General features: G+C 39.6%; 1 protein-coding gene across 3 annotated transcripts in view; it reads right to left on the reverse strand.

The window, feature by feature from the left end:
* WDR37 (WD repeat domain 37) overlaps positions 1-27697 on the reverse strand; it is an 87433-nt gene that overhangs the window by 21817 nt on the left and 37919 nt on the right. For all 3 annotated transcript variants that reach the window (XM_075550135.1, XM_075550134.1, XM_075550133.1), the window contains 4 exons: positions 24905-24949; positions 22411-22487; positions 12465-12705; positions 10937-11078 (listed from right to left, as the gene is read on the reverse strand). In XM_075550135.1, coding sequence (XP_075406250.1) covers positions 10937-11078; positions 12465-12705; positions 22411-22487; positions 24905-24949 — 505 coding nt within the window. The remainder of the gene's footprint in view (positions 1-10936; positions 11079-12464; positions 12706-22410; positions 22488-24904; positions 24950-27697) is intronic.

The raw sequence follows: 27697 nt of genomic DNA on the forward strand, positions 1-27697 counted from the left end.
CTTGGGCCAAGCGTACCTTCGTCCTCAAAGTAACATCTTTCCTCATCAATATCCTAAAGAGGTCTGTGCAGCATATTTACTGGTACATAATGTAATACATATTTTGGTCTCTTAATTGCTGCATTCTTGAGCATTGATTGTGGATCCAAGTAAGGCAAAATCCTTGACAACTTCAAACTTTCCTCCATTTATCATGATGTTACCATTGGGCCAGTTGTGAGGATTTTAATCTTCCTTACACTGAGCTACAATACATACTGAAGGCTACAATCCCTTTTCTTGATCAACAAGTGCATCGAGTCCTCATTTTCCATCTGCATATCGCAGGTTGTTAAGAAGTCTTCCCCCAATCCTGATGCCACTTTCTTTTTCATAGAATCCAGCTTCTCTGATGGTTTGCTCAGCACACAGCTTGAACAAGTCTGATAAGGGGATACAACCCTGACCCATACTTTCCCTGAGTTTAAACCATACAGTGTTCCCTTGTTCTGTTCACAAAACTGCCTCTCGATCCATGTACAAGTTCCAAATGAGCACAGTGAAGTGTTTGGAATTCAAATTTTTCTCAAGGTCATCCACAGCTTATTATGGTCCACACAGTGAAATGCCTTTGCATAGTCAATGAAACACAAGTAAACATCTTTCTGATATTCTCTACTTTGAACCAAGATCCATCTGATACCAACAATGATATCCCTTGTTCAACATCCTCTTCTGAATCCAGCCTGAACCTCTGTCAGCTCCCTGTCAATGTACTGCTGCAACTGTTGTTGGATGGTCTTAAGCAAAATTTTACTTGTGTGCGATATCAATGATATCATTCTATAGTTTTAGCATTTTTTCTGTTGGGTGCCCTTTCTTTGGAATGAGCACAAATATGGCTCTCTTGCAGTCAGTTGCTCAGTAATTGTTTTCCAAATTTCTTGGCATAGTTGAGTGAGTGTTTCCAGTGCTGCTTCGGTTTTCTGAAACATTTCAGTGGGGATTCCATCAACTCCTGCATTCAGAAAAGTCTGAACGTCTTCCTTCAGTACCCTTGGTCCTTGATCATATGCTACCTCCGGAAATGGTGGAATGCCGGCTATTTTTTTTTTTTTTTGATACAGTGACTCTGAATTCTGTCCATCTTCTCATGGTGCTTCCTGCATCACTCAATATTTTGCCTGTAGAATTATTCAAAATTGCAATACGAGGCTTGAATTTTTCCTTGAGTTCTTTCAGTTTCAGCTACACTGAGTGTGTTCTTCCCTTCTGATTTTCGTTGTAATATTAGGCTTTGTCTTCCAGAGAGGCCCTTTGAAATTATTAGGAGACTTAAATATAAACAATAAGTTCCATCTCTGTACAGCAAGCATCATAACTGTACAAATTTTGAAGTGATTATAGGTTTTTGACTTTACACTGAAACATTACATATCCAACTCTACTTTAAAAAAATGCATAGCATCTATGTAAAGGTAGAGGCATAATAGTAAGAGGAAATGAAATAGGGGGCAAAAATCTCTCCCCCAGCTCCTAGAAAAACTGGATTAAAAATTGAGTTAATAATCCTTAAATCCCTAGCAGCTAAATCTTTCTTTAAGTAATCCAATATAACAAAATTCAAATTAACTGGATGGCTAATTACTAATAGAAGATGCTAATTTCTAATATCCATTACCAAAGAATTTATGCTGTGTTCCTATAAATGAAAATATGTCCCAAGATAAAAGCTTCCATATGATGTTAATATTAATTCTGTGAAAAAAGGTTATTGTGGTTACATATGTTTAAGAAATTATTCACATGCAACTTTTTGCATATGTGTGTTTCTTTTTTTTAGTTTTTCATGCATGTTTTCAAGGTGACACCAATTGGTTCAGTGCAGCAAGAATTGAAGATGTGGCGAACCGATCGCAAAGATCGACACATAACCATACACCCCTCTACAGGAAGAAGAACAGAAAACATGGGGGAAGGGAAGAACAGAAAACATGGGGGAAGTGGTCAGTGTAAAATCGGAAAAAAATAACAATGTACAATCTATCAGGTGGGAGGAAGGGAGAGGAAGAACTGATACCAAGGGCTCGATATTAAGTAAATGTCTAGAAAAGAGTGGAGGCTCACAAAAAGAGATTAGACTACACGTCAGCCCTGACCAGAATCAGCCCGACCCCCACCATGGGAGGGAGTGCCACAGAAAATGAAAACAGATCGTCTGGTGAGGGAAAGGAACTGACCTACCACGCCCAGAAGGAAGATGAAGCAAAGGAAGGAGGAGGAGGGGAGCAGAGCACACCTGGGCCCACCAAGCTCTGAGGACGATAGCCCAGTTCAAAGGGCCCAATGCACAGAGAGGACCATATAGCCGACCCCACGGCGAGATGCAACATCCTGCACTGACCCATGGCCCTACACAGGACAGCACCGGAGACACAATGTGGGATGTGCGACTGAGCTGACCCCACCACACGGAGGCAACACACTGGGACATGCAATGGAGCAGCGGGAGAAGCAGAGCAAGGAGGTCCCGAGGGAGTATAAAGGATGGACTTTGGGGCCAGGACGTGGCACCCCATCAGACTCATCAACAATCAGAACCTGAACTATTGACAGGCTTTTTTTTTCTGATTTTCTTTTTGTTTTTTGTTTTGCTCTTTTGTTTTTTTCTCTTCTTTTAAATTTTGTATGTCATTGGCTTTTTTTGTTGTTTAGCTTGTCAGTGTTACTGCCATCAAAGCCATGTTCTTATGTGCCACTTTGTTTGGCGCTATCAAAGCCATCCGCAATTCTAGACATACATGAGAGTGTAGGAGGTGGGGGAAGAGAGGAGGTATTGGCCAACCCAGGGACAAGGGAACAAGGAGTGGTTCAAAACCAGTGGAGGGCGGGGATGGGAGGACTGGAAGGGAGTGACCAAGGCCAAGGTAACTGAGAGGAACAACTGAAACCAGAATGAAGGCTGCACATGGTGGTGGGACAGGAGGAAAGCGTAAGGAAATAGAGGAAAGGAATCGCAGGCAAAGGGCATAGAGAGAATCCTAAATACAGACATGTACATATGTAATTATATTTATGACTATGAGGGAAATAGACCTATGTGCATATATTTATAGGTTTAGTAGTAGGGCAGCGGGTGGACATTGGGCCTCCTCGCGCGCATTCCCTTAATACAAGAGCACCTTGCTCAGCTAAACGGTCATTCCATGATACCCACCTTCCTGACATGATAGCTGAAGACAAACGTGTACATAAGCAAATGTGGTGAAGAAAGCTGATGGTGCCTGGCTATCAAAAGAGATAGCATCTGGGGTCTTAAAGGCTTGAAAGTAAACAAGCGGCCATCTAGCCCAGAAGCAACAAAGCCCACATGGAAGCAGCACACCAACATGTGTGAACATGAAGGGCCAAAGGGACCAGGTTTCAAGCAACAAAGGCGGGGGTTGGGTGAGGGGGATCATATCGTGAATGAGGGGAGTGCACGATGGAGACCCAATGACCATCTGTAGACAACTGTATATCCCTTGTAGAGGGGTAGTGGGGAGGAGATGAGTCACTCAGGGTTCAGGGTAGAAACAATGAAACTCACAACCTGCCTCTCCCCAACTATCATGCTCCAAATTCTACCTTGCAAACCTGGTTAGACCAGAGGATGCATAGCAGTACAGATGGGAACTGGAAACACAGGGAATCCAGGACAGATGAACCCTTCAGGTCCAGTGGTGAGAGTGGCGATACCGGGAGGGAAGGGGGTATAGAAAGGGGGAACCGATCACAAGGATCTACCTATAACCTCCTCCCTGGGGGATGGACAACAGAAAAGTGGGTAAAGAGAGACACCGGATAGTGTAAGATAAAATAATAATTTATAAATTATCAAGGGTTCATGAAGGAGGGGGAGGGGAAAAAGGGAAATGAGCTGATTCCAGGAACCCAAGTGGAAAGAGAGTTTTGAGAATGATGAGGGCAACGAATGTATAAGTGTGCTTTACACAATTGATGTATGTGTGGATTGTGATAAGAGTTGTATCAGTCACAATAAAATGATTTTTTTTAAAAAGAATGAAGGCAACATATGTACAAACATGCCTGATCCAATTGATGTATGGATTGTGTTAAGAGTTGTACGATAAAATGGTTTAAGTAAAAATAAAATTACTTTCAATTAAAAAAATTTTTAAAATGTTTCTTTATGTAAAAAAAGAATTTAAGATGTATATGTCTGTGCTTTGTCTTTAATATTCAAGAAAAGAATCAGATAAAAGGGATTCTAGACATTTTCTGTGGAAAATCAACAAAGTTACTAGATTAGAAGACAGGGCTGAATGCCTACAAACATTACAGGCTTGCTTTGTTTATTAACAGTTTTATTGAGACATATCTGACAACTAAATAGTTTAGTCACATTTTGAAGGGTTGTTCAATCATTAGCATAGTTAATATTCAAACATTTACTTCTTGTACTTATTAGCTCCCCATTCCACCACACATACACACACACCTCCCTTTGCCAGGTCCCAAGAAACCATTCATCCAGTTACTCCGTCTGCAGGTACACCCATCCTGAATTTCATATACTGGAAAACACATAAAAACACAAAACAAAGAAACAAAAGTTCCAAAACAGAGAAAAGCCTCAAGTGAAAACAAAGCATAAAATATTTAAAATTAGAGCAAATGACAAATGTGTGTGATAAATTTTAACCTAGCTCCATCTGCCATAATCCACGTTCCGCCGCACTCGGCACGATAGCAAGGCTACGCACATCCTTAGTCTGTCTTGTTTCCCCTTCACTTGTTTAAAAACTGATACAACTTTTAAACAGATCAAAGGGGGGTGGGGGGGCTATGAACAACAGAAAAGTGGGTGAAGAGAGAGAGCATATGGTGTCAAAAATATGAAAATAACCATAATTCCATCATTTATAATTATGAAATTATAATTTATCAAAGGATCATAAGGGTGTGAGGGTAGAGGAGGGAGGGGAAAAAGAGGAGCTGACACCAAGGGTTCAAGTAGAAAGAAAATGCTTTTAAAATGATGATGGCAACATATGTACAAATATGCTTGATACAACTGATGTATGGAATGTTATAAGATCTGTAAGAGCCGCCAATAAAATGATTTACTAAAATAATAAAAAACCCCGGATGCTATTCTTTGTACTTGCCAGGCACCATCTGGTCTCTTCACCACACTTTGCTGGAGCACCGGGGTCTTCAGTGGCCTCTCCTCATGAGGTCAAGTATCGAGCAGGCCCATGTCTTAAAGACTAAATGTTCTTAGAGTGGGGGCAGAATGAAATAGCAGCCCAAGATCCAATCATATAGCCGTAGTTTAGATGTCTCTGGTTCACCTTAGAGAGCTCACTATCATTTAACCAACATCACAATTTAAACGTGAACTCCTAAGACGGCATACTACAACTCATTTATTAAGGTGCTGACATCTGTGCTCCATCAAGTCAGTTCTGACCCCTAGCAACTCACAGAGCGAACGCCCCTGAGTTTACAAGGCTGTACCTGTTCACCTTTCTCTCCAGGTGGCTGGTGATTTCACACTGTGACCGAGCGGCCAGCATCCAATTCCTAACCACTACTCCATGAGATGCTGGAAATGCTGACACGGTCATGAGTGTGATGAAAGCTGGGGAAGTGAAATCCAACAAAACTGGAACACAGGATCAGTGTTCGTGGAAACCCACTAATGCTAGCCTGTGACGCACTGCAGAAGAGCCCCTAGTATAAAGGGGGCCGTCCGAAGCGCCGATTTGAAAGAGAAAAGCAGTTAGCAGATGGTCTGGCCTTTCTTTTCAAGCACGTAGAACATCACAGAGAAGTTATTAGACTGAAAACATATTGACTCAAGCCATTCCTCTACTCTTCACTAAGAACTCACTCTCACGTTGGGTTTTAATAAAAGTAGACCGCTGTTGGGCGCCATTGAGTTGGTTCCAACTCCTGACAAATCAGCCATTGAAACCGTCGGGGTGCAGCTCTCCTCTCGCACACACAAGGCGACCCTGAGCCGGAGTCGACTCGGCAGCTACTGCTAACTGGTCAGGCCCCAAAATGAACTGAGCCCTCTCTTCTCCAAGCTGGTGCCCATGAAATACTCCTCTCATCCTTGCTGTGGTCTGATGTAGTATCGCATCATACTACCACAACAGCCAGAAGTTCAAGAGCAATTATGCCATCCCTATAGTATAGGGGTCAGTCCTGGAATGAGCAGAGTTCACTTCCTGCCAAGAAAAGAGTATTCCAACAAAATGGAATACTCAGTCCCCTGCCCCCATCCCCTCAGTGCACAGACGTTCCTTGGGAGGAGTGTGGTATATTACTGTGACATCTTGTAAATTTTATAGCTTCTGTTTTCCACTTCACTGGCATTCCTGATCTTCCTGCGGTGTTCACTTTAAATAAGCATTTGTGAGTGGGAGTGTGAGAATCAAATGTATCGTGTACTTTATTTGGATTCGTATTAAAATTGTTTCAACAGCATGAAAATAAATAAATAAAAGCATACCTTTGAGTATATATGTATTTATATGGAGGTAATTAATCCTGTAGGTTTTATTTGTTAAATGGGTTCTATAAAACCAATGCCAGAGGCCCCCAAAAGAGCCATTTACTACAAAGATTCCTCAGCTTGAAGAGTATTTCTAAAGGCTTACTGTTGACCTATTCTCAAGGAACAATATTTTGTACTAAATAAAGCAGTCTGCAGCTCCATCTGCTGACAAAATCCTAAACTGTCATTAAGAAGTACTCCACACATTAGTGGGAGAACAACCCTGCGGCAGAGTGGTGCTGATGGAGAGGGAGGTCCAGAGGAAGCACTCCCTTCCCTCACAACACAGGGAACAAGTGCACTTGCGAAGGAACCCCCACCAATTTAGAAAAGTGACAGAAAGGAGAAAGTGTCCCTGTCTCTCATGCATTTTCTGAAATTCCGCTTTGGATCCACATATCGAAAGTTTGCTAGATCAGTAAGAAAAGGGAAAATCTGAATAATTTAAATGGCATTTGTACTTTTTGTTTTTAATCTTAAAAAAACAAACAACACTACTTGTCCTTACCGTGAATGTAAGCATGATACTATTTCTAAAAAATAAAACTGGTTTGGCTAGAGGGCTCCAATGAATTTACATAGCTCCAACTTTATCTAACTCCATACCTGATTCCTTTTTAAATTACCACCAAAAACCTTTAAAATCATATTCCTATATTTTAAATATATACCTTAAAAATAAACCTCTCCAATGGATTACATTCCTCCCAAGTATATATCTCAAAAAACATTTATTAGCAAATATTTCAAGTATCTACGAGCTGTGAAACCAGAGAGACTGAGTAGGTGACTTAAGCACGAGGCCAGCAGGCCGCACAGCCCCATCAGAGGAGGAGTTAGGGAGAAGCAGCCTATGGCTGAGACACAGCTGAGCTCCGTCCACAGCACTCCCTTCCCTCAACTCAATACAAACATGTTCTTGGCACGTAAAAAATATTTCAAACAATCAAAATCTGCAACTGAAAACAGATTGTGACCTAAAGTTATTTAAATAATGCCACAGAGTGAATTTATAGGCATTGGGAGTGGTAATAAAGCGTCTTGGTGGCGTAGCGCTTGAAGCACTTGGATGCTAACCAGATGGTCAGTGGATGAGACCATCAGCTTCTGTACAGATTGACAGCCTTTTCCTTTTTCATCATTTTATTGGTGGCCAGTACAACGCTTATCACAATCCATACACACATCCATCGTGTCTAGCACATTTGTACATTTGCTGCCATCATCCTTCTCAAAACATTTGCTTTCTACTTGAGCCCTTGGTAGCAGCTACTCATTTTCCCCTCCTTCCCCAACCCCTCCCTCACGAACCCTTGATAATTTGTAAATTATTATTATTATTTTGTCATGAGGTTTACAGCCTTATGTCATCGGAGACAGATCTGCTCTGTCCTATAGGGTCACTTTTCACTGGAATTCATTCAATGACAAGTTTGTTTGGATTTGTGTGAAAGACAATCTAGCTCCCAAATTGATAGGACGCTCTGAAACACCTTAAATTCAAGCCCCACTTATGTGCCACACAACCTTTAGCAAATCACTGCCTCAGTAACGTCTTCCCAGCACACCCAAGCCCTCGCTGGTCCTCCAGAGGCTTTTCATCTTCTGCCTATATATGCCATCCCATCTGCAGGGACAGTGAATTATTGAATGTGGCTCTTCTAGCCCAAGTCTCCAACTTCCACCAAATGACCTTTCCCTGCCTGGGTCTGGTAAAAAAAAAATGTGGGGGAAGAAACTAACAGGATCCACCTGTGAGTACTTGCGAATAGGCTTCCCTGGAGTGCCAGCCTGCGGTGTATACAATGAACCCTCAGAGAAGCAGGAAGAGGGATCTCATTACCAGCAAGAGCCCGGAGTACAACAGTCCTCTGCACCTGAGATCCCTGTGAGTGAACCTCCTGGATCCAGATGGCAGCTGCAACAAGAGGAGCAGCAGCAGAACCAGGAGCCAGAGCCTGGGACACAGCACGGACTTGCCAGCACACAGAGCAAGTACGCTGAGTGCTTATGGGCAGGAGGCTGGCTTATAGAGCAGGGTATCTCTAGACACTTAATGCAGGGCATTAGGTTTACTGATCCATGGAGCTTGAGCTAAATGTCTTCACAGGATGACGCTTATAGCAGAGTGGTATGCCCCTTTGGGCATTTATTAGCAGATATGACAGAGCTTTGTAACATGTCTTGATATACAATCCTGAGCATTACAATTTGTTAACTTGCTTAATGAACCCTTTAATCACTAATTGTGTCTGTAAGTTTGTGTATTAGAACCTAGAGATCAAGGAGAGTATTAATTAAGACAACATACTACCTTTAAGGAAAAGATGTGTGAGCACAGCAGCGGTAGTGTGGTAGGCTAGATTCTCACTAAACCTATGATGGGTACATTTCCCCATCTTCCTGAGACCAATTCTGTCTCCTAAAGAAAGACTTTTGTCCCTACCATGTCAGAAATGTATGCTCCTCTGCTCTCTACACACAAAACTCCCTTCTTAATTCCCAAAGCTCTCAGATATATATTGCTTGGCCCTGTACATAAGTAGAATCACTTTCATGAAAGAAATGTTGGCGCTTGTTCCAGTCAGGGGTAGGCAAAGTGCAAGGTGAGTCTAGGACATCTTGCTAAACCAATAGACCAGTAAGTGATCCAAGATGTCACAAGGCAGAAGGTTCACAGGAAGACCTGAGAGGCGCTCAGTCAAATTTGCAGCAATTGAGCATCAAAATTAGCAAAGACAATAAAGGGATATAATGATGAATACAAATTTTTAAAATTTCATCTGTCTATAGTACTCAAGAGAGAAAGCAGCCAAGGGGAAAAATGAGAAATTGAAAATTGCCTGCTAATAAATGTACAAAATGATAAAATTAGAAAAATCTCCCCTTTGCACCACTCAGTGTACTAATTAATTCAGGAAGATCATTCATGATGTTGAACATGTCAGGTAAAAAGATGCTGTGGAATATGAAAGAATTGCTTCACTTCACTAACTTTAGAGCAGAGTGCTTCCCCTATGAGAGCTGGTCGGCTTCGCCTTAACCAAGTGACCCCACATCGCATCAGCAAGAATGGGACAACCTGACGTGATGTGCAATTTGCTGGACCAATGCCAGTTATGAAGTACTTTGGCAAAAATGTTATCCTGAATCTATTGAAAAAAAAAAGGAAAGATGAAGAACGTGGGACATTCTACAAGAGAGCTGGTTTGAATCCTTCACACATAAAAAATTAGTATCATGAAAAACAAAAAAAGGGCTACAGTACTATTATAGATTAAAGGGGGCTAAAGAAAAACATCAAGTGTAATGAATAAGCCTGATTAAATACTACATTTAAAAAACATAAACATATACACACATATATATATGTCAAGCACATTTTGGAAACACATGGGTAAACTTGAATATGGTTGAGTACCTGATTACAGAATTTTCACTAATTTTTTTAAGGTGGATAACAGTTCTGATGTTAATTAGAATATCTTTATTTTTTAAAAGATGCATGTTGGAGTATTAAGGGGCAAAGTGTCCCTGACATCTGCGACTTGCTTTCAAGAGCTCACCAGAAAAATACAATCATGCATATTAATATTATATGTGTATGTGTACAGAGTAAAAAATGTGATGAAACAAATCATAAATGTAGGTGAAAAATAAATCTCTATTATAATCCTTTTTCTAATTTTAAATAGGCTTAAAACTTTCAACAACAAAATAAATCTTGGAAACAAGATGAAGGCTTGGGAGTATCTTGGAGGCAATACCTCCTTGGCCACTTTAATATCTGTAACCTCACACAAGTCCCTGACAGCCTTTGGGTCTCAGAGCTTCCTCATTCACAAAACACAGATAAAGTTAATATTGTTAAAAAAAATTAATTTTGTTAATGGGAGTCCCTAAGCAGACCATCAACACTTTGTACCCTTCTTCCAAATGTTTAACTGTTAGTGTGTATTACCCCCACAATACCCTGCTAGTTAATTACAAAAATTAGACTATTCCAATAAAATTATTTGTAAATGCGGAAATACTAATACATAGCCCTGACCTCTCCCTCTCAATACATAACATGATCATCCTTCTGGTTACTCATGCTACAAGCACGGGAACTTTTCTTGATTCTTCTTTTAAATCTCCCTCTCCCCATACCATTCCCTCAACCAACGTTCTGAGAGATCAGTCTTCTCTTAATCTCACCAATGTTTTGAAATCTTCAAAATCAAGCTATATGCTTAGGAAAATGGTAGTTATTTTGAAAGATAGTGGAGTTAAAAATTAATAGAAAAGGTTAAGATTAAAATGGACCTTGAATGTCCTAATACAAAGCTTCTTTTCCAGAATAATTAAGTACAGATGACAAATTCTAAAACAACTGTGACTTACTCTGTGTGGCCCTGGAAAACATTCACAGAATGGATTGAAGGATCCCTGAAATCCCAAAGACGGAAAGTTGTGTCTCGAGATGATGTTACCACAAGTCGCTGGTTGGGATGCGTACAGCAATGTGTTAATTCTTGATCGTGTCCTAAAATTACACATTAAAAAAAGAATAGTTCAAATAACAAAACTGCAAGATTATTTACCTACTATACTTACACAATTGGAATGAAACTGCTTTTAAAGACAAATAAATATATGTATGTCTTTGTGGGTTCCCCGGCTAAAATTCCTTTTAAGGAGGGCATGAAAGAAAGAACTTAATGAATGTGGAGTTACAGTGGAAGAGGAACAGGTGGTACATTTGTGTATGATCCATTCTCAAATCCTAATAGAAAGATAGGTAAAACACTTCAGCAGTCTGAGCATATGAACAATTTAATTCTTTACTTCCAGAATAACCTCTAATAATATAATACTATGGAGCCCTCAGTAAAATGTAATCCTTAAATCTTTGTTAGGAAATACATTTACTGATAAATACGTAACAACTATGGCAGCAGGAATTCTAACTTGGCTCCTAAGATTCCACCTTCTGGTACACATCTTGAATACTATCCTTCCCAAGAATTTGGGTAGATTTTGTAAAACTGAGATATGGCTCTCATAATAATGGTACATTATATGGCATGGGAATTTTTCTAATGTAACTCAACAGAAAAAAAGGAGAAAAAAAAAAACCCTCCCTGTGATCAAGTCAATTCTGACTCATAGGGACCCCATCAGTCAGGTTAGAACTGCCCTTGAGGGTAGGTCTGGGACACACTGTTTATAGGAGGACAAAGCCTCATCCTTCACCCTAGCAGTGATTACTAGTTTCAAACTGCAAGCCTTGTGGTTAGCAGTCCAACGAATAACCACTATGCCACCCTTGTTCCCCTAATGCAACTAAGATTAATTAATCATTTGAGCTCTTAAAAGGAACTTGGCCTTGCCAAAAGTCAGAGACTACAGAGCCTTTATCAGCTTAAAAGAAAGCTAACAATCATGTTATGAAAAGCCTTCAGAGAATGATGGGAGAATCCTGAAGGAAATCTTAAGTCCCTGGTCAGCAGATAGCAAGAAAGCAGGAACCTCGAGCATAAAGCTGCGGGAACTGAATTATGTCAACAGTTCATATGCCTGGTCAACACTCTGATTTCAGCCTGGTGAGATACCTGAGCAGAAACCCAGCAACGCTGGACTGGGGTTACTAACTCATGGACATAATAAAACATGTGTATTGTTTATACCACTAAATGTATGGCAATTGTTACAAAGCAATAGAAAGCTAATGCAATGACAATATTTCAAATACGTACAGGTCATATGCTGCAAATAAACCCCCCAGAGAGAAAACAAATTTTGATACCAACAGTTATCTGAAAATGACAATAGGAGAGTCAGAGGTATAGAAATCATTCTGAACAATAAAAACATTGTAGTATTAACAAATCAACATTAATCAAGTAGAAAATTTAAGTGTTTAAAGTACCAGTCAGAGAATGAACAAGTTCAGATGTCTCCACATCATAGAGATTCGCTGTCCTGTCCCAGGAGGCTGTCACTGCCTGCTTCCCTCCAACCAACCAGTCAGCTGCTATGACCACGCCTTGGTGGCTCTTAAGAGATGTCAAGGGGACTCGAATGGTAGGGCAATCACTGGACACGTCTCCGTCTACATCAGCTTCATCTTTATCAGAAAACTCTACTTCATCTTCTCCAGACATTTGTTGCTAAATATAAAGTCAAAAGAGAAAGAAATTTCCTGGGGATCTCAAGTATTATTCTAGAATCGGCTGCATAATCACATTGCTCTTACTTTTCCGTCCAGGAATGCTTCATCGTTATGACCAATACTGACACCATTACTAGAACATAACCGATACCCCAACCCCTACCCCAGAGGGACAAACAACAGAAAAGTTGGTGAAGGGAACAGCGGACGATATAAGATATGAAAATAATAATTTATGATTTATCAAGGGGTTCATGAGGGAGGGAAAAAATGAGGAGCTGACACCATGGGCTCAAGTAGAAAGAAAAATATATTTTGAGAATGATGATGGCAACAAGTACAAAAAGTGCTTGACACAATGGATGGATGGATGGATGGATTGTGATAAGATCTGTAAGAGCCCCCAATAAAATCATTTAAAAAAAACAAAAACTAGTTCCCAGTGAATGTTTACTAAATTTATAATTACTACGTGGCTAAAACTCAAGGTCAAAGAGGAAAAAACAATTAAAGGCATTTCAGCATCAATGGAGCTTTGATTCATTTCAGCTAACCAGTATGATGGCTTATTGGTAAACAATGATTTTGAATATTTTACGTTTTTATCACTTCTAAATATAAATGTAACATAAAAAATTTTAAAGTACAACCACAGGTCGATATATTTTTAAAAATAGAAATGTTTCCATCATAAGCCTATTTAAAATGTGTGCAGAACGCATTATTATAGTACTATTAGAAATCTTTTATCTTTTTTATTTTTAAACATTTTATTAGGGGCTCATACAACTCTTATCACAGTCCATACATATACATACATCAATTGTATAAAGCACATCTGTACATTCTTTGCCCTAATCATTCTTTTTTTTTTTCTCTTTTCTTTTTTTAAACATTTTATTAGGGGCTCATATAACTCTTATCACAGTGCATACATATACACACATCAATTGTATAAAGCACATCTGCACATTCCCTTCCCCAATCATTCTCAAAGCATTTGCTCTCCAAGAAATCTTATTTCTTATAATAAAGTATTTTATCAAAAGTCAAGGAAAACATGAAAACTACCTAGCCATTTAAGAAAATGTTTAGCTAATTACAGGTAGTTCCAGGCTTACAACATATGAGGGTAAAAGTTAAAAATCATTGCTACAAAGTTATAGTCGCCTTTATTAAAAATATCAAAATGTGAAACTATTTTGGAGTTTCCTCCATCGAGGTCTATACACTTCTGCAGGCTATCTTTCGATCTCTCAAAACTTTCCTAAAATAATTCTGTGTTCTTTCTGCCACGTCTACAGCTTGAGTACCCCCATGCTTCTTTTGAGTCTTCTTTGACTTTTGAGAATGAAGGGAAGGCTGCAGGGGCAAGACTGAAAGGACAGGGTGGATGGGTAAGGTTTTCCCAACACAGCTCTCCTAGGGCGGTCCTTGCTATCCTGGAAGAGTGAGCAGATGTACTGTCATGATCCAGAAACATGTCTTGTCACACTTGCCTGGCCCTTTTCTCACCAATGTAGTTGTGGTAGTTGCATAATCTGGTGTCAATTAGAGGATTAAGAGTACAGGGGTGGAGTCTAGCCTGTCAATCCAGAGACAGCCAAGGAGACCTCGGTGTGCCTTCTCCTGAGGATTCTGGGAACTGCTATATTTTCCTCCTTGGAGGTGGGAGACACATCTGTGTCTCGACTCACTCCCTGGAAGACATTGCAGCTAACAAGAGACATGGAACTATGTAGTGCCCTAAGTTGGAGAAGCCACATGGACCTACCCTGATGCAACCTCTGAAGCCAGAGAAGCCACATAGAGACCCAGCCAGCACTGAGATGCTCACAATGCCACTGGATCCAAAGACTTTCTACCCACTGGACGGTGATCATCCTGCATCCGGCGTCATTGCATGTGCTTCCTGAATCTGAAGAGGATTTTATAGCTTGGTATCAGACATATGGGCTAATATAGGATTTATGGGCTTGGACTGGACTGACTTGGGATGCTTTCTTAATGTATAATTACCCTTTATATAAAACTCTCTATTATACATATATACGTGTCCGTGGATTCGTTTCTCTATTCTACCCAGACTAGCACAGTAGTTTATTATTTTCTTAAAATTTCTTTCCAATAAGCTCCCAAGATCATCCTGTGTCCTTCAGGACAATCTATCAAGCTGATCCCTTTGCAATCTGCAAAATCAGTCCTAGAGACCTGAGCTGACCTCTCTGTCTTAAATTTAGCCAGCCTGGATATTACTGAGAACAGTTGCTCCTCCATCCACGTATCACAGGGCCATGTTTGAACATGTTTATTTGGAATAAACACACGCATGTATGAACTATAACCCTAGTAACATTTTTTTTCACTTGTTCTCACATTTGCATGATGAGAAACTATAATTACAACCATCTGGTCTTAGGGAGATGATCATTTGGCAGCGGGGGAGGGGTGCATCTTATCATAAATACGTAACACATCAAATGTTGCTGCCATTTGTTGATGTCGTATCTGTAAATATATATACAATGTTTCCAACCCCCAAAGACAAATAACGATAGGCTCTAGAAAGATATTTATAATAAAAGGCAATCATAATAAAATATAAAAACAAAACAAAAAATAAGGTCTTCAACTTATACCAGACCAACTTAAAACAGAGGTAACCAGAACAGAATGCCGTCATAGGAACTACCTGTATCCAAAAATATGTATTGGTTGTTTAAATATGCCAGGCATCAGACCAGGCGATGCTTAGGGAGCAAAGAAGGTGGCATAGTCATCTGTCTGATATGTGCGTATGTCAGGCGATGTACGCTCTACTCGGTGATGTGAATTCTGGAGTGACCAAAACTAGCAAAGCCCCTGCTTCCAGGAAGCTTCTACTATGGCAAGGAACCCAGACAACACCTACACACACATACAGTCCACATACACAGTCAAGTGAGAAAGAGAACGATGAAGAAAAATACAGTCAACTAAGAATATGTCAGTCATGAGGGTTGATATTTTATATTGGATTATTGGCAACTACATTACCAAAATGTAGGAAGGAGCTAAGGAAGGAGGGGAAAGGCATACAAATGTTTAGGGGAAGCATTACAGGCACAGGGAATAACCTTGCAAAGTCTGAGGAGGGAACACGGGCATGTAGTGGAGCACACTGGCGGCAGGAAGTGGGGACGGTGTGGAAGTAGTAAAAAGATGAAGTCCGAGATTTAGCTAAGGTAAACTTGGTAGACCATGCAAAGAACTCTGGGTTTTATTCTATGTGTGATGGGAAAATCACCAGACCGTCTTAAGTGAAGAAGAGATGTAATCTGTTTTGTGCTTTAAAAATGACCACTCTGCTCTGTGGAGGGCACATCAGCAAGGCAAGAAATGAAAGGGGAGAAGCAGATAGGGGTAATTATTGACATCTAGGTCAGAGAAGGTAGCTTGGAGTAAGGCGACAATAACAGAGATGAAAAGAAAGTTTGAATTAGGACGTACTTTGAATAAACCTTTTGGATTCAGTGACAGGTTGGATACGACGTATGAGAAAAAGCAGTCCATTTTAAAGGTGTTTGACCTAAACAACTGGGTAAATATGATGACATTTCCTGAGATGAATATGAACAAGTTGGTTTCTATTCAAGTAGACACTGAATACATAGTTAGGTATAGAAAGCTGGAGTTACAATTTTAAGACGTCAGATTTGGCAGGTAAATTTGGGAGTTGGAAGCACCCAGATGCCACTTAGAGCCTGGGGCGCTGAATGAAACCACCTAGGGAATAAGTATGGGAAGAAAGTGAGAGGCCCGAGTCTAAAAGCACTGGAACGTTTCATTAGGAAGAGGAGAACGACCCAGCAAACAACTGAAAAGGAATAGCCAATGAGGAACTGAACCAGAGAAAAACACAGAAAGTGTTTCTAAGAAAGATATTCAAGTATTGAGCTACTAAAAACGAAAGTAAGAAGTGGGGTTGAAAATCGTCTTGGATTTGGCGATATGGAGGTGACCCGAGTTCGAGCAGTGTCAGTAGACCACCATATATAAAAAACTAACAAGAAATTCAACGTAATTTCCACCAAAATTGAAGAAAAGTTACTCTTCAAATCCATACAGAAGGGCAAGGGACCCTGAATCGCAAAAGCAATATTGAAGAAGGCTGAAGTAGGAAGACTCATAGTTCCTACCTTCAAAATATACAAGAATCAAAACAGCCCGGTACTGGTATAATAAGAGACATAGAGAACAACGAAATAGAATTGAAAATCCAGAAATATATACATACACAATCAACTGATTTTGGACAAGTGTGCTAAATCCATCACATGGGGAAAGAAGAGTCTACTCAATAGATGGTACACAGAAAATTGGATTTCTACATGCAGAAGAACAAATTCAGTGCCAACCCTCACCCCAAACTCATTTCAAAATGGATAATGAACTTAAATGTAAAAACTGAAACCATAAAATTCTTAAAATAAAATATAGAGGGAAAAAGCTGAGGGACCTATTTTTCTGTGATAGTAGACTATCAAATCTGACAACAAAAGCACAAGAAGCAAAAGACAAAATAGAAACCCTTAAAATTTAAATACTTTTATATATCAAAGAGCTTTATCAATAACGAAAAGACAGACTTTAGGAGAACGTTGGGTGAAACCACGCATCTCTTAAGAATCTACTATCCAAATTGTACAAAATACTTCTACAACTTAACAATAAAATGCAAACCCAATAAAAAATGAACAAAGGACTTGAGCAAACATCTAATCAAAGATATTCAAATGGTCAATGAGCGCCTGAAAAGACGCTCGATGCCATTAACCACTGCTGTTATTTTCGAATGCCTCCGAGTAGATCTGGACTCAAAGCAGCCCTGGACGACAGAGCAGAACTCTCCAGTGGGTCTCACAGGCTGCCTTCTTTATGGGAACTGGGCACAGGGCCGCACGCCCATGCAGCCACCAGCCTGACCTCAGCAGCTACACACCTAGTCCACGTGCCGCGGGCTCCTTTTCACTGGCTGTTGCTGTCCTGTCATATTGACTCATCGTACCCCAATTAACAGAGGGCAGGGCCTTGTCGGGTTTTCTAAACTGCAACCTTTATGCGGACAGTGTGGCAGATCTATTCTCCTACAGCGTGCTTACTCTTTGCGCCTCTCATTAGTATCAGGGAGATGCAAATAAAAACCACAAATGTGATATCATCTCACCCGCATTAGAATGGCAACGACTTTTTTAAAAAGAAAACAGGAAGACTTGGCAAAGATGTGGGGAAACAGGAACCCCTGTCCTTTGCTGCAAGGAATGTAAACTGGTATCTCCACTGTGGGCAACAGCGATGGCCCCTCAGCAAGTTAACTGAGAAAGAAACGCCATACTTCTATTTCAGTGATTCGGCTCTTAGGCTTATAACCCAAAGATCTGAAAAGCAGCACTCTAAACAAGCACGTACACCAAGTCAGAGCTGTTCACTGGCCTGCTAAAAGGAGACCAGAAAGTACGCTTAAACATTATTTGGAAATGAAAAGAAAATCATTTGGATTTGGCAGCATGACCCGAGCAGAGCCTAAGTTAGAGGAATGAAGTTACGATGCGTCTAAAACATGGATGAATCTAGCAAACATTATGCCGACTCAAGTCAGTCGGTAGCACATGGCCAAATACTAGACTACTCACTTACATGAAATAAGCAAACACAGAAACCAAAAACGATTAACGATTACCACGAGTGCAAGGGAAGGGCGAGAGAGCGTTTGCTATGAATGCATGCTCCTGGTGGCGAAATAATTTGGAAAAAGATAGTGAGAATCGTGGTACAACCTGAAAAATGTTATCAGTGTCGATGAGCTGTACCTATGGAAATAGTTGAATTTGTGTAGTCAGTGCCCGTATTCTTTGAAAAGGGTATTTTCAACAACAACAAAAAACACACTGGTCTTGTGAAATTCTTTCATGAAATCCCCAGCTTTGTTTCTATCACTAAAACTATGATTTCTAACTATTTTTACATTCCAGTCACCAGCAGTTATCAATGAATCTTGATTGCATGCTTGATCAATTTCAGACAAAAGAATTGGTAGAATGTTTCAATTTATTCATGACTGCTTTCGGCGATTAGTGCATTAAATGTGGATAGTTGTATTCACTGAGCTTTCTTCTAGGCACACTGGTGTTATCCTATCACAGACAGCATTGTATTTCAAGATGTACCAGACAGTGAACATAATGCCGTTCCTCTTGAATGTGTCGCTCCCAGAATAGTACACACCATATGACCGTCAAACTCAAAGCGGCCACTATCGGTCCATTTCAACTCACTAGGATATCAATCTTTAAGCATCCCATTTTACTTGTGATGACTTCCAACTTTCCTAGATTCATACCTCACACATTCTGCATTCTGATTTTTTAATAGATGTCTGCAGTTGCTTCTTTTTGAGTCATGTTCGGTCCACAAATGCATATCCCATAAGCTTTGCTCCATTCATGTCCTTAAGGTCAACTCCACTTTGAGGAGGCAGCTCTTCTCCAGTCGAATGTTCGTGCTTTCTATACCCTGAGAAAATCATCGTGCAGCTTTACATTCGATGATGTTCCACTGCTATTCAGAAGGTTGTCAGTGGCTAATCCCCCAGAAGTGGATCGTCTACCTTTTTAGTAATCTGTTCTTCATTTGGAAGTTCCACTAAAATCTGTTCACTATGGGATGACCTGGCTGATATTTGAAATACTGGTGTCACGGGTTCCAGAATCAACACATAAGCCATCACAGTCAGACAAACTGACAGAGTAGGGCACTCATAAAAGGGAAAGGATCCTGAACTTCATATCAAAGGTACTGGGGAGTCACTGAAGTGACACCATTTGTTTTTTGGAAAGATGGCTTCTGATGTAATGTGGCAAAGTGGAGATGGGCAACAAGATGCAAGACTGGTTACGCGTTACTAAACAATTCAGGCTATAAATGATAACAGTTTGTGAGCCAGTGGGGAGGTAAAGGATGAACAGAACCCTTTCCATTTGTAGTTAAGATTTTGATGTTTGTTCCTTGAAAATGTCACAAGGTAATATTTTCTTACGGAAAAAAATAATCTCTGACTGGTACACTGCATCTACACTGGGAAGAATTATAAATTTATTATGAATATAATGCTATCGCTTTAGACTCTGTGACTAGTGACACAGGTAACTACGAGACATTAGCTCCTGTGGGCCACGAATCCGCGAAGCTAGAGCAGCCCCCTTACAGTCCGCTGAGTTCGAGTCAAATGCACCTGAGCTGCCCCCGGAGGGAGGGAGGAAGGAAGTGTAGTTCCTAGGATTTCCTGCTCCAATGCATAACCCTATGATGCTGCCCACTGGCAAGCTGCTTCCTGTCTGATACTCTTCAGAACGAGTCCATGCCAAGTGTGGACTATAAAAGTCCACTCAACTGAATGGCAGTGGAAACCCTGAATGTGGGCTGGAGTGGTATCATAGGGACAGAGAAAGGCAGATTCGAACGTTATTCAGGAGCTAATATCAGTCAGATTCCATGGATGAATTGGAAATGGGAGGGGAGAAAGGACGGAAAAAGAGAGCAATGTCCAAGACAATTCCAAGTTTCCCATCTATTTTATCCAATGTACCCTTGACCAAGAACAGACTTCGCAACTTAAAGGACCACTCACTAAATATTTGTTAAAGGAAGGAAACCCAATCTAGTCCTACAATGGTGGTGTTTCCTGAGAAGGCAAACACTGGAAGAGGAAGACCAGCTGTTTGTTCAGTGTGAGTTGCATTCAGTTTGAGGTAATTTTAAGGCATTCAAGGAGATAATCTATGCAGTTAAGGACAGAAATGTGTGGAAAGAGATTCCCCATTTTTAAAAGTCCTATAATCAGGATCCATATTTTAAGAGATAAAACAAAGTTAGCACCTTTACAAAGTGATTTTCTAAATTAAATAAGGGACTGATACTTTGTAAGTATAAATGTAAGAGATCATATTCGACGCGTATAAGCTCCTTTAACTTTAATTTGGTGAAAAACAGGGGGTAGAAAAGGTGGGAATTGTTTATGCAAATTTTGCCGGCATCTTAGAGATCATTAAGCTATTTAACTTTGACCAAATTTATTGCCAGCAAAATTTTAATGGAATGTTCAAGAATTGCTTATTTAATATTTCTAGGATGTTGATAACTAAAAGTCTACAGAACCAATGAATGACTAAATTATAGTACTTCAATAGTGAGAGAGTCATTAGGCACCACCTAACTCACTTTAATTTTCACTTACGAATGAGAAAATTTAACCTTACTAAGCTATACTATCCGCTCATGACCACAGAACTACTCAAGTGACTCAATTACTTAGTACTACAGTAGTCTAAAGTTGTTTACACAACACCACCCGAATACTTATCAACATTTTGTGGGTGCCAGATCAAAATGACTTTAAACACAAGTGAAACAGAGAAATAAGCTGTACAAAAGCCCAGTAATTCAAACTGTAGATAGATTGTGGTTAATTATTATTAGTTTATTTTTAAATCTAAGATTACAAATAAGCAGACAAACTGGCAGTCAAAATTACCCCAAAACATCTAAGAAAATGATAACTGGCAGAGAGTATCGAAGTTTCGCCTACAGTCAATGATAACTGGCAGAGAGGATCGAAGTTTCGCCTACAGTCAACGATAACTGAAAGAGAGTATTACCCACTCTTTTTAAAGAAGGACAAACAGAATTTCTCCTTGGCAATATACCCTCTTCATTACTTATCAACCTGGTTAGGTTCCAACGATCAAGTCTTTATGCAAATATCGGCACTATTCAAAAACAGAGGATGACCACATCACTTCACCCTCTCATAGTACCACCTGTACCATGGTCCCTGGTGAGGTAACCTGCCATCACCCATCACTGCCTTCCCTCTGCCCTGCATTGCCTCAGTACAATATATTGCCCCCACCACCATACATAAGGAAGGGCCTCCCAGTCTTCCAGAGCTAGAGTAACCCAAGGGCGCCCCCCCCTTCCCCATCCCTGGATACCCTCCTTCTCCTGTCCTCAGCATCTTTTAAGGATGGGTAGCCTCAGCTCATCCCTTCAATGACCCCAATATGTTGTTAGTGGTTTTGCCTGGGGAACTGGGCTCCCCATCCATGGGCAGAAGGGCCAGGGTGCTTGCTGGGTCCCCTCACCAACCCTTGCCCAAGAATCCTCTGGTTCTCACTGGCAGCAATTCTGTCCCCATGAGAAGTGACAATATAGAGCTTCCTCCAGGCTGTGGTAGCCAGACCTAGGCGTTTCCTGGACCCTAAGATGCCATGAGCTATTCACCAGCCACCCCGCCTACCTAGGTCGTCTGTCGCACCCTCACCTGTTCCTGCACAGGCGGGAGCACTAAGAAAACAAGTTTTATTACCAACAAAAAATGCCATTCGAGGCATTAAGTGTTAATGGAATCCATGAGAGAGAAACATGTTGCCTAAAATTAAATACATAAAATATCAGGAAATATAGTTGAATATAAAAATTAAGAAGGAGTCTTAGAAAATATTTAGTATTAGTCAGAAGGAAGGAAAACGCAAATAGAGGCATTTATATAAACAAAAGCAAGGTATTTTTAGATATTACAAATTTTAATCTAACGTTTGTACAACTTCAAGAACCCTACCAACATACCCCACTTTGAGTTTTCAGGGTAAGTAAATGAGCTGCTTACACTAGTGTCTGCAACTGGCTGGGGTGTCGGCAGTTGTACCATATACCTCCAAATATGAGCAGTCTGATCTCCGGAAGCTGAAGAGAAGAAATAGGAGACGTTATCTCAAGTGCACACCATACAAGAAAACGCTTTGAGCTTTGCTTAGCTGAGCAGAATTAGTCAAACTTCTGTAACTTAACAGTCATTTAAGACAAATGGGCTTCATTTAAATGGTTCTCTCTGAGACAGCAGAATGCTATGTAGAACACAGTAAATGAGTAAATTAGGTCATGATTTACTCTTTTAAATTTCCCGTTTCATTTTAATATAGACAGAAAGTCTTTCCCAATTTCATTTTAAGGTGGAAGTTCAGAGAAAAGGTATAAACAGTAGATTTTATGCTCCATCTATTTAAGTAGAGTTATTACACTGTAACTTGCAATTATACAGACTGATGGATCTCAGAAAAATAATACATCAATGCAAGTTTTCATTCATTGAAAGTTTTTAAGGACCTTAGAAATTGATAAGCACTGATGAGTACTAATATCTTGTTTGTTCTACTCCCTTTTTTAACCAAGTTTTTAAAGAAATGATGAGTCAGAAAAGAATGCATAATATAGTGTCATCACCTCATTTTCGACTGCTTGTTCCATGCATTCGACAGGATATTCAAAAAGAATGAGTTCTACTTTTTTCCATTCATTTACAAAAGCATTTTTACAAAAGCATTCTAACTTAGACCTTCTCTCCTACTGCAGCTCTTCCAAGGAAGTTGTTGTACACAGTAGGCTATTGATGACCACATCTGTTATGATGTCAAATGAGTTATTTATTCCTGACTGCCCACTTCTCTATGAATCAAAATCATATGTATATCTTATTCTGATTTGCCTCTCTCTCTCGAGCCCCATGACTTAACCTGTTTCGAAGTTACTTTCAGTTTCCTTTTTAAAATGTCCCTTGATTTGAATCTTCTTTCCTTCTAATCTTCCAATTAAAATCTGGACACTTCCGATGATCTCTTCATTGGTCTCCCTGGCTAAATTTCTGCCCCATTCCAAATCACTGTCAATTTAATAAAATTTAAATTCCTTGGCCTATCTACTTTAGTCTTCAAATATTTATTAAGGTATAAATTAAGCTACTATAATTCAAGATTGTTATATTATGACAATATTTTTCTCATATTCCTTTAGTACACAAAACCAAGCCTATGTGAACAAGCTGAGTTATTGCTGCAACTGAAGCACACTGAAGACTATATATTAGCTCTTAGATGCCTTGCTTCAGCAATTCCAACTGTACAAAAGCAACACATCCTTACTGTGGTGCTCTATCCCGGCGTCAGCAACATCTGGCCCATTGGCCAAATTGAGGCAGTTAACCATGTTAGTAAGTAAAGAAAGATTGACTGGCACAAAGCCACATTTAATCACTTATGTGTTCTCTATTGTGGCTTTTGAACTACATATAACAATAGAGTTTAAGACCTGTAACAATGGGAATATGGCAAGTAAAGCCAAAATGTTTATTATCTGGCCTTTTTCAGAAGTTCACCAACCTCTTGTCTGCAGCTCAGTTATCCTTCAAGATTCTCATTAGTGTACCTCCAAAATATCACATGGTTCTAAATGTGTCTGACAATTGTATAGTCTTACAAGGTGATATCTAACAGTTCATGAAAAAATGGAATTAAAAGATAGTGGAACTTTCCATGAGCCTTCTGAAGCCCCCTTATATGTAATTAAGGAAGACACTAAATTTTATAGGAAAAAATCCTCTGTACAATAATGCTATGCTCCAAAAGCAACAAATGAAAGTGTGTTTTTAAAGCCACCGCAAAAGACAAAGTATGACAAATTCCAAATCACAATGTAATTGTAATCCAACCTGTGACAACAAGGGCAGACAATCTAGCAAGGGGAAGCACATTTCCAAGTCTCAATGTTACACGTCCTCACTGCTTTATTGCAGATTCATATGCGGTTCAGAAAATGGCAATAATCACAAGGCTTCAAAAAATATGCTACAAACTAACATTAATCTTAATAGCACGAGTAGATACAAAGTGGACAATAATAAAACTCTTGTGAAAGTTCACAATGAATTCAAATTAATCTAAGTGATCATGCGACTAAAAAAGTACTATTCTACTTTTCAAAAAATGAACAGCTGATACACCAAGGATTCAAGTAGAAAGAAAATATTTTTTAAATGATGATGGAAACATATATGCAAAAGTACATGACACAATGGATGTAAAATGCTTTTTTTTAAAGTACTATTCTATTTTATTTATTTCTCATTTAATTCCTAAAATATTTACTAAATATTACTATTTAGTAATATTCTACTTTTATTTCTCATTAAATTCCTAAAATATCTACTAAATATTATCTAATTTTCATAAAGGGTCAGGTAATTCTGATGCTGATAAAACAATATTTGTAGATGTTTGGGATTATTATAAATAATGCTTTTCAATAAAAAGGAAAAAGAATCAACATACCAGTGAGAGCCAACTGCTCTGAGGGATGAAATTTTATAGAATTTACTGCAAAATAAGAATATTACGAAACAATGTTAAATTAACAGAAACATATCAGCATTAATTATAACATGTCAATAACTCAAAACATACATTCCAAAGTTAAAATTAAACACATATCTTCCCAAGGAATTACAAACAAAAACTCAATGCCATCAAGTCTTATGCACAGCCATCTTTCTCTAGAGTTTCTGAGGCTAGCCAATAAGAAACAAACCAAAATAAAAAATCACTGTCATCTAGTCAATTCCAACTCATAGTGACCCCACAGACAGGGTTAATCTGCTTCTACGAGTCTCTGAGGCTGTGATTCTTTACAGGAGCAGAAAGCCTCAGCTTTCTCCCAAGGAATGGCTGGTGCTTGGGATCTGCTGACCTTGTGGTTAGCAGCCCAATGCTTACCCAGCAGCACCACCAAGGCTCCAATTAGCTACAGTATGAATAAACATGTCAGGAAAAAGAAAGGTACAATTAAAAGTAACGTGAACTACCAAATTGCTAAAGTATAGGATACACACACAAAATCATTATTCTATTTACTTTTAAAGACATAGGGGTCATTTAGGATAGAAATAAATTGGGATAAAAAAAGAGAAGAAACAAGGAATTTCTCAAAGGTCTTCAATGAAAGCTTCACTTTCTTGATAAAAGGCCTACAGCATGAGAAGAGAATTCTAGCCTCACTACAAGTGCCTTTTCCACTGCCTTGAAGGCAGACATAATAGTGAAAGATGTGCTCAACAAAATCAGGGTAAGATTCTCGACACGATAACTGAAGAAAGAATGGGTGCACAACTAAGTGTGTTGAACAAAGCAGATGGTGGCTGGCTATCAAAAGATACAGTGTCTGGGGTCTTCATGGCTTGAAGATAACAAGCAGCCATCTAGCTGAGAATCACCAAAGCCCACATGGAGGAAGCATACCAGCCTGGGTGATCATGACGTGTTGATGGGACCAGGTACCAGGCATCTAAGACTCAGAACAAAATCATACCCAATGTGATTTGTTTGGGGGTGGAGGGGAGGGCATGGAGTTGAGACCCAACGCCCATCTGTAGACAGTTGGACATCCCCTCACAGAAGGGTCACAAGGAAGAGATAAGCCAGTCAAGGTGCAGTGTAGCACCAATGAAACACACGACTTTCCTCTAGTTCCTTAATGCTTCCTTGCCCCCACTACCATTAGACCAGAACATGCACACTGCTACAGATAAGAGCCTGCAACACAGGGAATCCAGGAGAGATAAACTCTTCAGGGCCAACAATGAGAATGGAGATACCAGGAGATAAGGGGAAGGTGGGGGATAAAAGGGGAATGGATCACAAGAATCAACATATAACCTTCTCCAAGGGAAACAAACAACAGAAAAGTGGGTGAAGGTCAACAAAGGATGATGTAAGATATGACAATAATAATCTATAACTAACTTATCAAGAGTTCGTAAGGGAGGGCAGAGTAGAGGGGGCAAAATGAGGAGCTGATATCAAGGGCCCAAGTAGAAAGAAAATGCTTTGAAAATGACGATGGCAGCATGTGTACAAATGTGCCTGACACAATGGATGATTGTGTGGATTGTGCTAAGAGATGTATGAGGCCCTAATAAAAGGATTTAATTTTTTTAAAAATCAGGGTAAGAACAGAAACCAATGTGCTGAGAGGTTAAGCACTGATGACAGTGTACAGTTGCTAAATCAATTCTGAGCCTATTTTTTCTTACCTACAGATTTTTGTTAAGTAAATGCTAGATCTTTTAATGGTTTGAAAGCCACCATTGTCTGGTAGTCTGTAATTTCCATAGACAGTATCCACCTTTGATGAAGCACTTAACTCCAAATCCCTCTGGGAAAGCCTAACCCTCACTTCTATAACATATAAAGAAAATGAAAGTTTCTTAAGAGTATAAAGGAACTTCTCTCAAGCCTGAATAAGTTAGTTATGTCATTAGAATATTTTTCTAGGGTGCTAATAAAAATGCTGAACATTAAGACTGTAGATTAGTAGATTACTATGGGAAGAGCTGGTGACAATATGCAGCCATCTTAAATAAAAATGAAACAATAAATAACACCAAAATCAAACTACCACTACCAACACTGATAGTTATTCAGAGCCTGCTGCCAACAGTCGATTCCAACTTACAGATACTGAGTGCCAGATCATGAGTTCCCCAGCTGGTTTGGCCTACCAATGCCCTCTAAGAGAAAAATTACTCAGCCCCACCTGGCAATTAAAAACTTATGTACGGTAGCCTTTAATCCAGGATAATGTGCTTTCACAGCTCTGTTAACTTGTTCCAGCGCCCCAAGGGGACTTATCACCCACTCTGGGAAACATTACAACACCAAATTGACACGCATTATTCCATTATTTCATTTAGTTTTCATGATAACTATGAGATAAACATTATGAATGTCCCCAATCTCAGGAAGAAAACAAGCAATCCCGTGCTAAGGATGTCCATCCAACTAAAGCACAACTCTTAGTGCCCTTTGAAATGTTCTATATAAATCTGCCTTCACTTTGAAACAACTGATCCAACCCCTCTTACAACAAATTCTTCATTATGATCACCTTTATTTGATGCATGTGAAGTTTTTCAATCAATTAAAAGACTTCAAGCATTTTCTTATGCTAAACACAAAAGCCAAACTCACTACACAAAGTCAATTCTGACTCACAGCGACCCTATAGGACACTGTTCCACACTGCAATTAGCCAGGTTGTAACTCGTTACACACGCGCATCCCCACATT

This window comes from Tenrec ecaudatus, chromosome 5 (genome assembly GCF_050624435.1).
Source record: "Tenrec ecaudatus isolate mTenEca1 chromosome 5, mTenEca1.hap1, whole genome shotgun sequence".
NCBI classification, from domain to species: domain Eukaryota; kingdom Metazoa; phylum Chordata; class Mammalia; order Afrosoricida; family Tenrecidae; genus Tenrec; species Tenrec ecaudatus.